Source organism: Phalacrocorax aristotelis, chromosome Z (genome assembly GCF_949628215.1).
Source record: "Phalacrocorax aristotelis chromosome Z, bGulAri2.1, whole genome shotgun sequence".
Lineage (NCBI taxonomy): Eukaryota > Metazoa > Chordata > Aves > Suliformes > Phalacrocoracidae > Phalacrocorax > Phalacrocorax aristotelis.
In genome coordinates, this window is record NC_134311.1 from 41,363,688 (window position 1) to 41,380,242 (window position 16,555).

Genomic DNA, 16,555 nt, shown 5'->3' on the forward strand with positions numbered 1-16,555 from the left:
ATGCTTGCTATATTGTCTCCTTTGCTCATCTGCTCCTAACCTCCTCAGAGAGTTTGTAGTTCTGGTGTTACTAGCACGCTTCTGTCTAAATTAATTCGAATGTATAAATAGTACTATAGATACTGAAGGAAGAAAATGAAGCAAAGCTTTCTAAGTGCCTTTTCCTCAGTGTCTCAGGTTTAGATTATCTTTGTACTCTATATGTTCAGGGGACACTGTTTGCCAGCTGTTAAGAAAGGTATTAAGTAAGGATGAGTTGTTCTATTCCTGCAAAAACCGAGGCAGGTAACCTGGCATTGCATAGGTGAGATTTGTGAGTTTATATAGGGATGCTTCTGTCACAGTGTTCCCGATCCGTAATATAATTTAGAGGTAAACCATTGTTTCCAGTATATTTTCAGTGTTGAATCTCTAATAAAATTAGCATAAATAAATTATAGTTAATTATATTACCTCAGGATGTGGTCCTCAATTTTTCACACTGACATTAAAAGCAGGTAAATGCTAGCCTACAGATGTTCACAGTGGCCAGTATGCAGAAGGTTTAGTCAGAATTAATAAAAACATTTGAACCTCCAAGCATTTTCCCACTATAACAACACCATCAAAGATTTATGAATGTGATGACACCACAGACACTGTTTAGCAAACAGGCACAGGTGGCATAATTTAGGAAACAAACACAAAATACTTTGAGACCTTGCTAATGGTGTTTATTTATATTTTGTTTGTATGCTGTAAAGTAGTCTAGGTACATTTGTGGTGAAAACTGTCATGTATAGTTCTTACTAGATGCTGATGTTTATATTTATACCAGCTTTTATGAAAAACAAATTTCAGTCCATTTTAGTGAGTGGAGAAGTAGCTCTTAAGTGAGCATTGCTTGACTGTTGAACAAGGACTAGTCCCAGTGGCAGGTATCCCTGATGGCAACTGTGAAGTGCGTATAATGCACAGTTATTGATGGGAGTCTAGGTCATTCAGCTCAGGATTAAAATTTTACATGTCTGGCATCTTGTTTTGTTAAATCACTCAAATCTAAGACAAAGAACATTAAGTTTCCTTTACTTTTGAATGGGTGCTGGTCAGTAACTTAGCCATTGTAAAAGAAATAGTGTGAGATGCAATGATAAGTTTCAGCCCACCACTGGCTAAACTGGGAATTTTGCCACATCAAAGTGAGTTAAGGACTGGATTAAATACTGTGTTTATGAAGTGGCAGACTAAGGTGTGAAAAAAAAGAAGTTTTGATGCATGGGTCATGGGAAAACTTTGGGCAGCTTGAACAGTTTCTACATTGTGGCAGCTAGGCCTATTTGGTATGATATTCCCTTTGGCAATACTTTATGATCTTTGGAGTGCTTTAGAGGGCCAGAAATCTTTCCTTTAACCTCAAGATTAAGCATAGATTCTGGCTAAAATTAGTTAATTGGAAGTCAGGCCAAGTATCTTTTGATGATTCAATGATCTACTGAACATTCCTCCCTGCCAAATGACAGCTAACACCAAATGCAGAATGTAGGTGGTAGCCACAAAATAGGAAGGGGGAAAGTAGACTTGGCAGTCTAGGTGTGAGATTGCCTTCCACATATGTTGATGGAGAAATTTCTTAGAGATCTGTCGTTTTGTATAGGCTGAGAATTGGGCAAATGGCTTTTACTGGCTTCTTGTGATGAAAATTAAAAAGCATTTCTCCCTTGGGTGAACGTTCCTTGTCTACAAGCACGTGTAAGAAAAAATGGCTTAGATTTAACTGTGGGTTTTCCTTCTGTGTGCAGTTAGGTGGAATCTACACATAAACATTTTGCTTTACATGAACTGCAAACTGTGCTGTGTAATTTAGTGGACACACCTGCCACAGTATGCTCGTGCTGCCAAACTCCTGAGCCAGCTGGACAGATTGCTTTATGGCAGCATGATATAATTGTCCTGAAAGTCTTTTAAAGATTTTTTAATTTATGGAAGGAAGGAAATCTCTTCCCTATTTGTAAAGCTGAAGGGAAAGAAGACTCCACTTTATTCCGTAATGATTTAGCTAAGGGATAAGCCAGGATGGGATAGGTGAAATGAGTAATGTCTCTCTGGAAGTATTTGGATCTATTGAGAAAATGGAAACGTAATAGAGAGTAGTATTAAGTGGAGGATGGATTGTGGAGTTCTTTTCTCTTTGTTTCTTTTGAGAAGACTGGTATATTCCTTTATGTCAAACTCTTAAAAGGTGAAGGTGCTGAAAATGGGACTGGAGTTTCTTCCCCCTCCCTGTGTACACCCTTGCTAAAGAATGCAATGCTACTCTTTGAATTTGACCATGACATCTTCACTGGAACACCAAAGCCAATCACCCATATCTATATCTATATCTATACATATGCAGTTCATGGCTACTGAATCCTAACATGAGCTGGAGCTATGACACACCATGCCATATAATATGTTTTAAAGTGGTTTATATCCACATTGCCCTTTGGTCTGAACTCAAACCTTAATCCTGAGCTCTTCTGCTGTCTGTGTCCTCCAACAGGATGGAGTGCAACAGCTGTGGAGCTGGAGAAGACAGTGGACATATGCTGGGCTGCCGTTGTACAGTGGCTTCTCTACCCCTGGAAGCCCAGCTGTAGATTAGCTGGCCTTTGGCCTCTGAGAGCCAGAAAAAAGCTACTTCACAGTGCCAGGAAGACAACAGATGGCAAGATCATGGAAGGACGGAGTTGAGGCTAAGGACAGAAAGCTTCCTGCGGTGTCCAGATGATTCTTCAGTGGATGAGGTCTAGGCTAGCTGGCATTCTCAACTTAACGTTGGTGTTACCATCAACAATCCATATTGTCATCTTATCCAGTGTGTTATATTTAGTCAAATCTACCAAATCAAATTCAGAAGGAAAAAAGTCCAGTATAATCCTTCAGCTGGTTGCTTTGCCAAGCCTTGATTTGTAACAATATGGCTCAAGGCAGCAGACTTACTGCTGATATTCGCATTTTTCTCTCAGAGACTTATCCTTCTTTTGCTCCCCTTTGTAACTGGGGAAGCAGTGGTGTTTATTTGTCCTTTAAGAAACAGCTGAGAGCCCTAAATGGAGAGTGCCTCTGTGCATGTCCTTATGACTGGGATAGTGTTGAGATTAATCAGCTGTATTTCTCCTTGGTATGGAGGACTTAATAGGGAAGCGCCTTGAAGCACCATTTTGTCAGGGATTCTGGATTCTTTGAAGATCTCAACAAAGCCATGTAAGAAATTACTTACTTGACACAAATATCTTCTTATTTCAGCTAGCTGAGGTTCAGCTTAGGTGTTATGAAAAAGGAGTGAACAAACCAGTCGCTCACTCTTCTCTGGTTAGCATACGCGGATTGTGTATTATCTCTGTCTATCCCTGGAAAATTTTGCTTTGCTTGGCTGGCTACTGTGCAAGAATTTCTACGAGCATTTGAGTTAGGCTTGGATACTGCTCTATAGTATCCAAAAAGCACTGTAAACATCTTAAAGTCTCCTTATGAAAATGTTATATAGGTGCTGGTATTATCCTTTAATTTTGTCAGGAATGTGTTTCTATCTCCAAGGGAGATTTAGGGTTTCCTTCACAAACATTGTCATCTCTCTGTCATGGTTAGTTTCTCCTAGGCTCTTTTGAAAGGCTTTCAAGTCATTCTCTAAGTATATCCAGCTTCTATCTCTGTGCATCATTAGTGCTATCTTCCTACAACCATTTCTACAGCATCTTTATAAATTGCTTCCTGATTGCACATATCTTTTAAACCAAATTTTAAACTGAGATGCAGAAGTATGTTGTATTTATTATTAAAAATATAAAAACCTGTAGCAGCTGCAAAGGATTGTGAAGAAGATTAACCAGCATTAATCCATCATGAAAAAAAAGAAGTACGTTCTTTTGGGTAACAAGCAACTGTCCTGGTCCCCAGAAAGGTAGCGCTGCAGCTTTGAGGGCTTACAGCTATTGTTAGGCAGTGGCACAGCCCAGAGAATGCCAGTATTGGACAACTGGAGTGTCTGAGGTAAAGAAGAATTTTATACAAAACTTGCAGCAAAGGATTCAACTGATCCCCAGGAGCCTTTAAGGTATAGTGGGGTGCAGTCATAACTGTAATGTCCTGAGGCCGTCTGAGCTGTGCAAGCCAACAGAGAGTGGGTTGTGAGACTTTGTGAAACATCATTCAAAAGATGCAGGATAACAAATGTAGGATATTTTCTTTAGCCCCTTATTCCTCAATCTAAGGTGAGCATTCAGCACATGATTGCCATAGAGATGCAGTGAACCAGGAATTCATATAAGTTTGTATTACTTACAAGTATCTTTTGCTGATCTCTAGAAAAAGTTTACTAATAGTTGTGCTAAATGTGTTTTTCAGGAATTCAACATAACTGACTATCTTACTTCCTTATCACTTGATGATAGTACGTACATTTTCAGTCTTCTTCAGCAGTAGACATAGTAGCTCTATTCCAGAACTTTGAGATTTCTTTTTAAATTTTCATGTTAAAAGTCTTTGAAAAAGATAAAAATGCCTTTTGGTTTTTTCCACAGGATACTATGGTGATGGTCTGAATGCAATAATTGTGTTTGCGGCATGCTTCTTGCCAGACAGCAGTCGAACTGATTACAACTATGTCATGGAAAATCTTTTCCTGTGAGTGATATATAAGCAATGTGGCAGAGTCTTTTAAGTTAGTACTCATAATTATGTGAGAGATAACCTGTCTTTAATTAGGAGGTAGTTTTCCCTAATGAGGAGTTATCTGAATGACAAGGAAAATAGTGGTTTTAGATAAACTGCTCAGTGGAGTATTATTTTGGTATTCTTTACCCACTCACTCTCCCAGTTTACGGCTGTATTTGTCAGCACCAAACCTGACTGTAGTATCTCCCTAAACGTCAGGGAATGCAGTATCTTCAGCTTCTTGGGCCTACAGTCATTGCACTGTTTCACTAGTGATTTCCAGCACTTGTGAGAACAATCGGCAGGGACTTAGGCCACCAGACTGGTTTTCAATATTCATTGTTTATTATATATTATCATGAAGTATCACTGTATATCTTATTTTCAGTGTATGCTGTGGCTGTGTTTGGGAGTCACAGGACCATTTTGTGACACTTGTTTTAAAAATTCAGGATAAATGACAGTTGCTGACACAAACAGCTCTAAGTGTTCTTCCTGACTCCAGCTGCTTCTGAGTCAATTATAAGTGCCAGGGGCCAGTTGGGCAGGACAGAAAGTTGGCCACATGAACCCAAATTTATCACAGGAAGATGACTCCTGATAGCAACCTGGTTTGGCAGCCAAAAGTTGTGAAGGCAGCACTCCTCTGAAGTGCTTCCAGCTACTTTTACTTACAGCTGTTAAAGAAATCTATCATTCCAGCATTTTCTATGCTAAAACTCAGTAAGTCATTCCTAAAGTCAGCAGAGGCCTGGCTGTTGCCGTTTGCACCTTGTGAAGCACCAAGAGCACAGACCGAATCTCCTTAAAACCCCAGTCCTTGAAGATGCAGGTGGTGACAGCCAGTGCCTTCAACACTGTCTGTGTGTGAAAAACGAGATTCAGCGCTTTAGTTTCAGGTCACACCAACTGCTAGCATTTGTCTGGTAGAGCCTCTAAGACCCCCATGTCATTTACAGTAACTGATTTACACAATGCTTAGTGATTTAGAGGACAGGAGTTACTACAGTGGTTTTAACTTGATAACTAGGGAACAAAGCTGAGAGTAACTGTGACTGACATTAAATAGTTCTTCTTTGACTTCACCAAAGGCCCTTCTTCAAAGATAGAACAGGTGGTTAATGGACCTTGCAGAGAAAGCCTTTTCAAGCCTTAAGAGACTTTTCCATATCACCTGAGGATATTGCCAAAGTAAATTTTATAACTCACTGTCTTTTTCTGGGGTGTCAGTATAACAGAGAGTTCACGTTGGCTATGAACCTTCAGCTTATTTTAAGGCTTATAAACTGTTGGTTCTCTGTAAGACAACAAGATGAGGGAAAGTCAGATCACCCTTTTCGTTCAGTTTTAGGCATATTAATTGCATTGAAATAGAGGGAGTGCAACAGTTTACAACATATCCAATAACTGATATATTTAAATGTTTGTGAATTCTTTACTATTGAATTATATAGTGGTCTGGAGAGACCTGCAAATCACTAATTCTCTTATCATTTCTTATACATCATGTTTCTGATAGATTATTGTGCACTTGCAGTATATAAGCCACCTCTAGTTTCTTATTAACAACAGTCCTCAATTGTTCCTGAGTTTTGCCATTACTTTCCCTCTGGATTCCTTTCACATATCCAGTTACTTTGTTCCTATTTGTTAACTTGACTAATTCTGTAAAAATATCCTTGAAAAGTTGGGTGTGAGCCAAAACTCTTGAGACAGCTTCTTCTACTGTACTTCTTCTAGATGATGCAGAACCGCACAGAAAATTGCTGTTTCATTTGTGGCTGCTTGATACAGTCTAGAGATTAAAAGTTTTTTAAAAGAATCACAGTTTGAAAAACTGCACTTTGAAAATCAAAACCAGCACTTTTTGCTTTCCGAGTGAGTGAATTGTTCTGGTCTATGGGACAAATTCTGTCCATCTTTTCAAATAATAAAGAAATTACCATTATTACCAAACAATAAAAACTTACTGGTTAGGTAAGGTTTGCAAGGGAGCTCAGCATCCCTAAAACGGCAAATGTTGTTGTTCAACCCACAGTGAATTAAGAGCTGTTGAGTAAAAGTATGTGAGATAAGTGAGATCTGACTAAAAAGCTAGCAGATTCCTTTTTGTTATAATACTTCTCTCATTCCTGATAAGAAGTATGCGTGATTATTCTTATTATAACTGATTATTCATAATATTCACAATTCCCTTTGCACCTAGGCAAACAGACATTCTTCAGACTGTCTCTGTTTTTATAACTGAAAGGCCTGTAGTGTTTTGAGAAGTACTTATACACATTTTTCTGTACGTTTCAGTGTCTAAATGCCTTTAAAGCACTAGGTGTTGTGCCCCATGGGAAGGGCTAATTCCATAACCTGTCAAATAGTCAGCAAGTCCAGTTAAATTAAGCTTGTGCATCAGAATGCCTATACAATCCCTTGCTTTTGATATTTCATTGTTAGAATGAGCCTTTACAAATGTCAGGCAAAAGCTTGGAATGCACAACTGGAAGGAGAGAAAGAGAGGAATGAAAAGCATAGAGTCAATAGTGATGTAGATAGAATTTATCAAATGCATGGAACTGGTCAGTTAATGGCTGCCTACTTTATACCCAGGTAAAATATCACTCTCTTTGGTCAGAACTAGATTCCCTGCTATTCTTTTAAAGAAACTGCATTTTAAGGAATTTAAGGGTCAGATTAGACTGAGTCATTCCCATACGCTTGTGAAAGGGGCCATTATGCTCAGGAAAAGATCTGCCTTTTGTAGTGAGTGCACTCAGGCATTTAGGTTTTTAAGGTGTGACTCGGATTTTTCACTCTAGTTTTTACACATGCCTTGGGGCTGGATAGTAGAGAGAATAATTTGAAAATTCCTGTGATGAACAACTCCCAAGTGAGGTAGGGACTACTGAGTGGAGCATCTGCGTATATAGTCCCAGGCAAGAATTTAAAGCAACCCTTTCATTTGACTGAGTATTGTGCTCTTCTAGGTAGGGTGAGTTTGGCCCCAAGAGTACTGTTCTGTCTGAGTTATCATTGCTTAGCTGAGGAATTTAATGAGTATTTGGAGTGTTTTTCTCACAAAATTAAGTGATGCCATGGAGTGCTCTGTCCCATCAGAAGGCAGATTGATGAACAAGTTTTATTAGCCTTGGGACTCAAAGTGTTTGTATGTAGTTGGTAGTCACCATAGCAGCAGTGTGAAGATCACAAGGATTGTAGACAAGTATCTTCTCCTGACCCTTATTATTTTTGCATTGAACAAACATGATTATTAATAGTGAGACAAGTTTCTCAACAGTTAATTTCAGAAGTTCCTGGAACTTCACATGGTCCTGACACACTCTTCCTTGCAAAATCTCATTATTCAATACCCCTTTAAGAAAACGCAAAGTCACCTGTGAGATTTGAGAACTCGCTATGAAACTGTATCTTTGTAAGAAGACCACATATTTCTCAAGATGCAGATAAGATTGTGGTTTTCTAGTTATACATCTACATGTAATATGGTGCCCAGTGCTAAACGTTTGCTTTGGTTTAAAGGAAAATTGCTTAGTCTGCCTGGATTTATTCCTAGTAGACTGATTTAGTTTGGGCTTAAGTGGATAATGTAAAGTGTGTCCTCACTTTCTTCTGTACTTTTGTCAGCTATGTAATCAGTACCTTAGAGCTGATGGTAGCTGAAGATTATATGATTGTCTACTTGAATGGAGCAACACCAAGAAGGAGGATGCCTGGACTGGGTTGGATGAAAAAATGTTACCAGATGATCGATCGACGGTGAGTATTATTTTCCTTTCTGATCCACAGCCATTATTTTAAATACTGTCCATTTCTGTTACTCCTCTGTATGACAGTGTTCACCATATATAATCACAGAATCACAGAATCACAGAATGGTAGGTGTTGGAAGGGACCTCTGGAGATCATCTTGTCCAACACCCCTGCTTGAGCAGGCACACCTAGAGTGGGGCAGGGGGGCACAGGAATGTGTCCAGGTGGGTTTTGAGTGTCTCCAGAGAAGGAGACTTCACAACCCCTCTGGGCAGCCAGTTTCACTGCTCTGGCACCCTCACAGGAAAGAAGTTTTTTCTCATACTGAGGTGGAACTTCCTGTGTTCCAACTTGTGCCCATTGCCCAATGACAGGACAAGGGGCATCCCTGAAAAGAGTCTGGCCCCATCCTCTTGACACCCACCCTTCAGATATTTATAAACATTGATGAGATCCCCCCTCAGTCTTCTTTTCTCCAGGCTGAACAAACCCAGGTGCCTCAGCCTTTCCTCATAAGGGAGATGCTCACAGTCCCCTGAACATCTTGGTAGCTCTCCACTGGACTTGCTCAAGCAGTTCCGCATCCTTCTTGAGCTGGGGGCCCCAAAACTGAACACAGCACTCCAGATGTGGTCTCACTAGGGTAGAGCAGATGGGGAGGATAACCCCTCTTGACCTACTGTCCACACTCCTTTTAATGCAGCCTAGAATATTGTTGGCCTTCTTGGCCACAAGGGCACATTGCTGACTCATGGTCAGCTTGTTGTCCACCAGCACTCCCAGGTCCTTCTCAACAGAGCCACTTCCCAGCAGTTCAGCCCCCAGCCTGTACCGGTGCATAGGGCTGTTCCTTCCCAAGTGCAGGACCTTGCACTTGCTCTTGTTGAATTTCATGAGGTTCCCCTCAGCCCAGCTCTCCAGCCTGTCCAGGTCTCACTGGATGGCAGCACAGCCTTCTGGTGTATCAGCCGCTCCTCCCAGCTTGGTATCATCAGCAAAGTTGCTGAGGTTACACTCTATCCCTTCCTCCAGGTCATTGATGAATGTGTTGAACAGGACTGGACCCAGCACAGACCCCTGGGGAACACCACTAGTGACAGGCCTCCCTCCAGACTCTGCTCCATTGATCACGACCCTCTGAGCTCTGTTGTTCAGCCTCACTGAATCCACCTCAATCCACCTCAATGTCCTCTCATCCAACCCACACTTCCTTAGCTTGCCTGTGAGGATGCTATAGGAGACAGTGTTGAATGCCTTACGGAAGTCAAGATAGACAACATCCACTGCTCTCCCTTCACCTACCCAGCCAGTCACACAGTTATAGAAGGCTGTCAGGTTGGTCAAGCATGATCTTCCCTTGGTGAATCCATGTTGACTACTTCTGATAACCTTCTTGTCCTCTACATGCCTGGAGATGACCTCCAGGATGAACTGTTCCACCATCTTCTGGGGATGGAGGTGAGGCTGACCGGCCTATAGTTTCCTGGGTCCTCCTTGCCCTTTTTGAAGACTGGAGTGACATTTGCTCTCCTCCAGTCCTCGGGCACCTCTTCTGTCCTCCATGACCTTTCAAAGATGATGGAGAGTGGCTTGGCAAGGACATTCACCAGCTCCCTCAGCACTTGCGGGTGCATCCCTTTGGGTCCCATGGATTTGCGAGGATCCAGTTTGCCTAGGTGGTCTCTAACCCAAGGGGAAGTCCTCCTCTGGAGCTGAGATGCCTGAGGGACAGCCTTAGCAGTGAAGACTGAAACAAAGAAGGCAGTCAGTAGCTCCACCTTCTCTGCATCCTGTGTCACCAGGGCCCCTACCATGTTCAGCAGCAGGCCCACAGTTTCCCCAGTCATCCTTTTACTGCTGATGTATTTAAAGAAGCCCTTCTTGTTATCCTTGACATCCCTTGCCAGATTTAGTGCCACGTGGGCCTTGGCCATCCTCATTGTATCTCTGCATATCCTGAGAACATTCTTATATTCCTCCCAAGTGGCCAGTCCCTTTTTCCACATACTGTGAACCTCCCTCTTCCATCTGAGTTTCTCTGGAATCTCTTTGGTCATCCATGTGGGTCTCCTGGCTCCTCTGCCTGACTCTTCCTCCTAGGGATGCACTGATTTTGACTCAGAGGAAGTGGTCCTTGAATATTCTCCAGCTCTCTTGGACCCCCTGCCTTCTAGAGCCCTAGCCCATGGGATTCCTCCAAGCAGGTCTTTGAAGAGGCCAAATTTGGCTCTGCTGAAGTCCGGGTTGTAATCCTACTTGTCGCCCTGCATCTACCATGCAGGATCCTGAACTCCACCATCCTGTAGTCACTGCAGCCAAGGGTACCCCCAACTCTTACATCCTCAACCAGCCCTTCCTTGTTCATTAGTATAAGGTCGATCAGCACATCTTGCCTTGTTGGCTCCTATACCTTCTGCATCAAAAAGTTATCCCCGATGCTCTGCAGGAACCTCCTGGATCGTGCATGCCTTGCTGTATTGCTTTTCCAGCAAATATCAGGGTGGTTGAAGTCCCCCATGAGAACCTGGGCCTGTGACTGGGAGGCTACTTCCAGCTGTCTGTAGAAGGCTTCCTCAACTACCTCTTCTTGATCAGGTGGCCTGTATCAAACATCCACAACAGTATCGCCCATATTTGCCTGTCCCTTAATTTTTACCCACAAGCTCTCAGCTTCTTCTCCTTCCACTCCAAGGCAGAGCTCAATGCATTCCAGTTGCTTCCTCACATAAAGAACAACTCCCCACCTCTCATTGTTGGCCTGTCTTTCCCAAAAAGCCTGTAGCCATCCATGCCCACATTCCAGTCATGTGAGCTATCCCACCATGTCTCTGTAACTGTAATCAGATCATGACCCTGTGACTGCACCCAGACCTCTAGTTCTTCCTGTTTATTCTCCATGCTGCATGCGTTGTTGTACAGGCATTTCAGAAAGGCGCATGAGCATACAGGTTTCCCTGGAGGGGTGCATGAGGATCCACTATAGCCATGCACACCCTTGAGGTGGTTGGTCTTCTGATTGTCATCTTGTGAGGGAGCTAAGGCACCTTTGCCACTCCTCTGGTTGGCCTGGCTTTTTCCCCCATTGGATGTGATGGCATTAGCATTGCCACTTCGGCCCCCACTCCCCGAGTCCCTCAGTTTAAAGCCTGCCTCACCAAGGTGGCCAGCCTGCTGCTAGATTCCTTTTCCCCTTCCAGACAGGTGGATTCTTTCTGTATGTTCTGTGGGTTTTTGTTGTTTTTTTTTTTTAAGAAAGCCTTTCTTTTTTACTTAGATTACGGAAGAATTTGAAATCATTTATAATTGTTCATCCATCATGGTTTATCAGGACTATTCTGGCTGTGACACGACCTTTTATAAGGTATGTAGTGAAAACCAGTGATTTTCTGTGTCCCTCAGAATGCAGAAGCACCCTAAATCATCAAACAAGGCTGTTAATCATTCACTCAAGAGTATTCATTTTACAGTTGATGTTGATATTTTGACAGTTAAAGCTGACTTTCCTAAAGTGAGTGGAAAATACCGTATGATTTGTATGAGAATCTAGTTGCAGTCACCAGGCATGATATCGTAAACCTGCATGTGTATGCAGAACTGGGAATTCAGTCTGTTAGAATTGTCTTTGTTCCCAGCCCAGCTAAAAGGCAGGTAGAAAAGGGGTCTGCATGATAATCATTTATTTAAAAAAAACTGGCTACAGGGCAAGATTAAGCTACAATTCTGGGTTTTTAAAGAATTTGTTGCTGGTCATGCAAGAAGACTGCCAGCACCCTCGGCAGTTTGAATGCATAGGAGGTCTGGATCCAAAAAAGGTTTAATGTCACCAAAAATAATGCTTTGGTTAGTAAAAAAGCAAAGAAACGTTACAGACTCTGAAGGCTTCACAAAGTTATTGAAGAAGATGGGTAAGTATGCAGTTGAAATCCTGAGATCAGGGAGAGCAGACTGATAGGTGTAAGAAAGAGTTGCTTCAGGCAAGAGGGTACGTCTACAGAAGCCACACAGTGAATAACATACCTCAAGACAGATCTCAGAGAGATCTGCCCCCAGGCTGCAGATGAGGACACTGGAGATGTCTGTTGCAGGGTACTCTGTCCTGGCAGGGTGACACTGGGATAGGGAAGGACGTGAGTTCTACCATCACTGCCAGACTGTGAAAGGCAGAGCGTCATGATGGAGCTGCTTCTTTCAGATGTGGTGTCTTTATAATCAATTAGAAAATTACAATTAAAAATACCAGAGTAACAGGGAAACAATACTTGGAATTATCAACAATAATGATGGGATTCATTGAGTTGCATTTGGTATCTGAGATATTTCTGTTGGCATCCTGTTTGGTCCCAGAGGACAGGTAGGCAGTAAAATTTAGAAAAATCAAATATGCCACATCTGTTTCAGTTCATTATTTGTTTATTCAGAATGACCATACTAAGCAGCAGTGACTAGAGGTTTTGCATCGCCAAACAGGAGAAAAGGTTCACTCTGAATAGTTTGGCAAAGCAAAATATCAGTACAAATTAGGCACAGTAAAGACCACATGAAACTGTCCATTTCAGACAAGGAGATTGACTCTCTGTGTAAGAAGAAAGTAAATTGCAAATGGGAGCTGAAAAAAGATGGGCAGGACACATGGCCAGTTTGACTTTGGTGGAAGATGACACAAGATATTTGAACCCTCACTGAGGACAGAAGAGGATTATAAGAAAGTTGAGTAAAAAACTCCAGGAGGCATGAAAACAGAGTCAATTCAGTAACAAGTGACGTAAGGAGACAGAAAATTGACTAGATTGAAGGCTGATAGCTGTAGCTTAGTTCACTAGCCCCGAGCTATTCACCAAACCACTGACATGCATGGTGGGAATTTTAGAGTAAGAAATTAATTGGTCCCAAGGCAAGCAGAGTTTTCAATGATATAGCTAAACACAAGCAACATAATTTTAATTTTATTTCAACTGAGATGCGGGACAAAACTGTAGGAATCAAGAATCTGAAAGTCAACAGAATGGCAAGGGACAGTCAAGTCACTGAGGGTGTGCTACAGTCAATTCTACCTGAAAAACTGGCAAGGTTATTCAGTGAAACCTGGGACTCGTCTTGACTGACAAACACTAAACAGTTGTCTGAATACACAGGATGAAAGAACTAGTGGTTGCAAAGTTAGATCCTAGATACTCTTTATCAACCAGATATTCACACTAGTGATCATCCTAGCTGTGTTAGGTAAGAAATTAGATTTCTAATAAAACAAGTGTCCGTGAAAGATATTTGGCATTTGCTGGAAACATTTAAATAATAGAAAGTTCACCACTATTGGCAGCACACCTCCCCTGAAGTCTGAAAGAAACAAGGACTTCTTATTTCGGTCATGTGTTTGGTATACGTGTACACAGATTCCCACACAAAGCAATTACTCAGAAATCACTGTGGTGGAATTAGTGGACCCGATAGAATCCCAACTGGCTTGCAGCTTGCCAAGTTACTTTAGCTGCAGTTCAGAAGATGCAGACTATGGTCAACATTTTGGATAAAATGCTAAGAATTATCTGTATGTTATCATGGCTTTGGACAATTTTGAGTGATTCATGCATCTTAAAACATGAGCATTGGCTTGCTCCAGTGTGTGTGCCTAGTGATGCTAACCTGGTACAGAGACAAATTAAAATGGATGAGCTTAAACAACTGTTCACAGTACCTTCATGTATTCATGTTTCAGTCATGTCACTTAACCTTACTACGAAGTTACGTATGGTAAGGGGAGGAGCAGTAACCTTCTGCTCAGAGCTATTTCAGAGGCTTCATGTTGTCTGGTTGTACCTCCAAATCAACAGTAAATAGGAAGAATGCGTTCTGGTTTTCATGGCCTACACTTAAGAACATTTACTGTCAATGTGCATTCATCACTGTTACTGATGTTAAAAGACTATCTAAATACAACCAAAGCTAGATGTGGAAAATTGATTTATGAGCCAAATGATAAGTATATATTTCTTTTAAGCTGATACATATCAAATAACTCAGGTTAGACACGTGAGTAGCCTTATTTTTAAGGTGTGTTTTCTGAATAATTTAGCCTTTTTCCAAGCGATCATTTCTCAAACACAATAAATTATCACATAGCACAGCTGAAATGAACAAGGGAATTTTTTCTTCATAAGAAGGCCCTGCATTATACACAATCAGATCTGTACTCATCTAAACAAATGAGGAAGATCAGTTTTATTATGTTTGATTGAGAATCAGTGTCAAATGTAAATGCTAAGGCATCACGATCTCTTGATATTAATTCATCATGACCATGTTAAATGAATGCTTCCCATCTCTTTTTACATTTAAGTATACTGTAGGGGATTTGATCCTTTTCAGAATTTTAATACATCTCCTTCAAACTGTAAATTTAATCACATTGCCTGGTATGTAGGCATTACAATTCATAATGTTGTCCTAAATACTGTGATTCGGACAAAGCAAGGAACAGCAAAAGGTCTAGGTTTGATTTCAGCCTCACTAGAACTCAGTTATGCTCATGATCAGTTGGACTCTGTAATTGAAATGTGAATAACAAAATGCTTAACTATTTAATACATTAAGTACAAACCTTCTCTTTTTTTTAATATATAATAAAATATTTTTGGGGAAAAGTCAGTTAACATGTTGGTTTTGTGTTTCAGCTCTAAGTTCAGCAGTAAGATACAGTATGTCAACACGTTGGCAGAGCTTCGTGAGATGATTCCAATGGAATACGTGCACATACCAGACAGTATTGTCAAGTAAGTGGTGTACAGTAGGAGTGTACTTGTTCTAACGGAAACTATTTCCACAACTAATAATAGTGTTTCAGAGTCCGTAAAAAAAATAGAAAGCCCCTTCCTGATATTGTTACCAATGTTTATGCATTGTTCCACAAAAATTCGATTGTCAAACTCAGAAGCTGGAAAACGCCGTGCAATGGAAACACAAAACACAATAAATACATCCTCCTAGGGGAACAAATGGTTTTAGGAAGAGGAAGGTTTTGTACTGGGCCAAATGATACTGAGGAAAAACTTCCTGGCTCAGAGTCCCTTCATCAACCCTATGACTATATAACCCGAATAGGAACAGACTGTTCACTTACTAATAGCAACCCAGAAAGAAAGTAGGAAAAAAGTTTAACCTTCCACAGGTATCACCTATACTATAGTTTTCCATAATTTTTACCACTATTTAAGTAAAAGTATTTTTAACTTTTAGTCATAGAGAGCTTTGAACTGAAACAATAATTCAAAGACAGCCTGTTCAATAGAAAACCACTGAAAGTCCATAGGTTCACCGTTCCTTATCTTGCTGATTTTCATGGCTCAACCCAGAACCACTGAAAGACAGTGTCTCAGTTCTTGCCTCTTATGTGTAAAAGTTCTTAAAATGCAATTATTTATAAAGGAAAGGTATCTATTAAAAAGATGTAGGAAGTTGATTTCAACTGCTCACCTCAACTGGCTCTTTTTTAGACCTGAAAACCACAAGCTGAAAAGGTATACCAAGACTGAAAACCTTGGAAATCAATCATGGTTTTCATGTGGGTCACTATCAAAAAGTTATGCTATTCAGGAATGCTTTTTTATTACTATTCTTTTTATCAAATGTCCTCGGCCTTGAACAGGCAAACATTCTGTTATAGAAACTATTTTGATGAGTAAATACACAAATATGATTGTCTTTTTCTTATGGTTCATCAGTGACTAGGTATGAAGAATACTTCTTTTGGAGCTGTCATAGGTCTCTTCAATCCAGGCAGGGATTTTCACACCTGCCTCATAGTAGTTGTGAAAGCAACATAATTTCCTTCATTGAGCTGGTGGTTGCTCTGATACTTGTGGTGTAATTCCAGGGAGCAAGTGGGAAGCTCAGTTCTTGCAGTGGCCCTTGTAAAAATAGTAAATGACAGTTGTGAAATCAGGGGTCGTAGGGACTTCCACTCAAATTTATTTGCTGTTATAAGTTCTTTAGAGATGGAGTGATGCTAAGAATGTGGAGCACAGAGGTCGTTGGTCACCTGATAAGGAGATGTCCAGAATGTATTAACATCCCTGAATTTTTTCATTCTCCCTCCATCCCTTCCTCTTTTGATTCCTGTAAACAT

General features: G+C 40.9%; 1 protein-coding gene across 2 annotated transcripts in view; it reads left to right on the forward strand.

The window, feature by feature from the left end:
- The window catches only part of PRUNE2 (prune homolog 2 with BCH domain), a 144,214-nt gene that overhangs the window by 121,198 nt on the left and 6,461 nt on the right, over window positions 1-16,555 (forward strand). For both annotated transcript variants that reach the window (XM_075078716.1, XM_075078715.1), the window contains 4 exons: window positions 4,542-4,644; window positions 8,311-8,442; window positions 11,711-11,797; window positions 15,105-15,203. In XM_075078716.1, coding sequence (XP_074934817.1) covers window positions 4,542-4,644; window positions 8,311-8,442; window positions 11,711-11,797; window positions 15,105-15,203 — 421 coding nt within the window. The remainder of the gene's footprint in view (window positions 1-4,541; window positions 4,645-8,310; window positions 8,443-11,710; window positions 11,798-15,104; window positions 15,204-16,555) is intronic.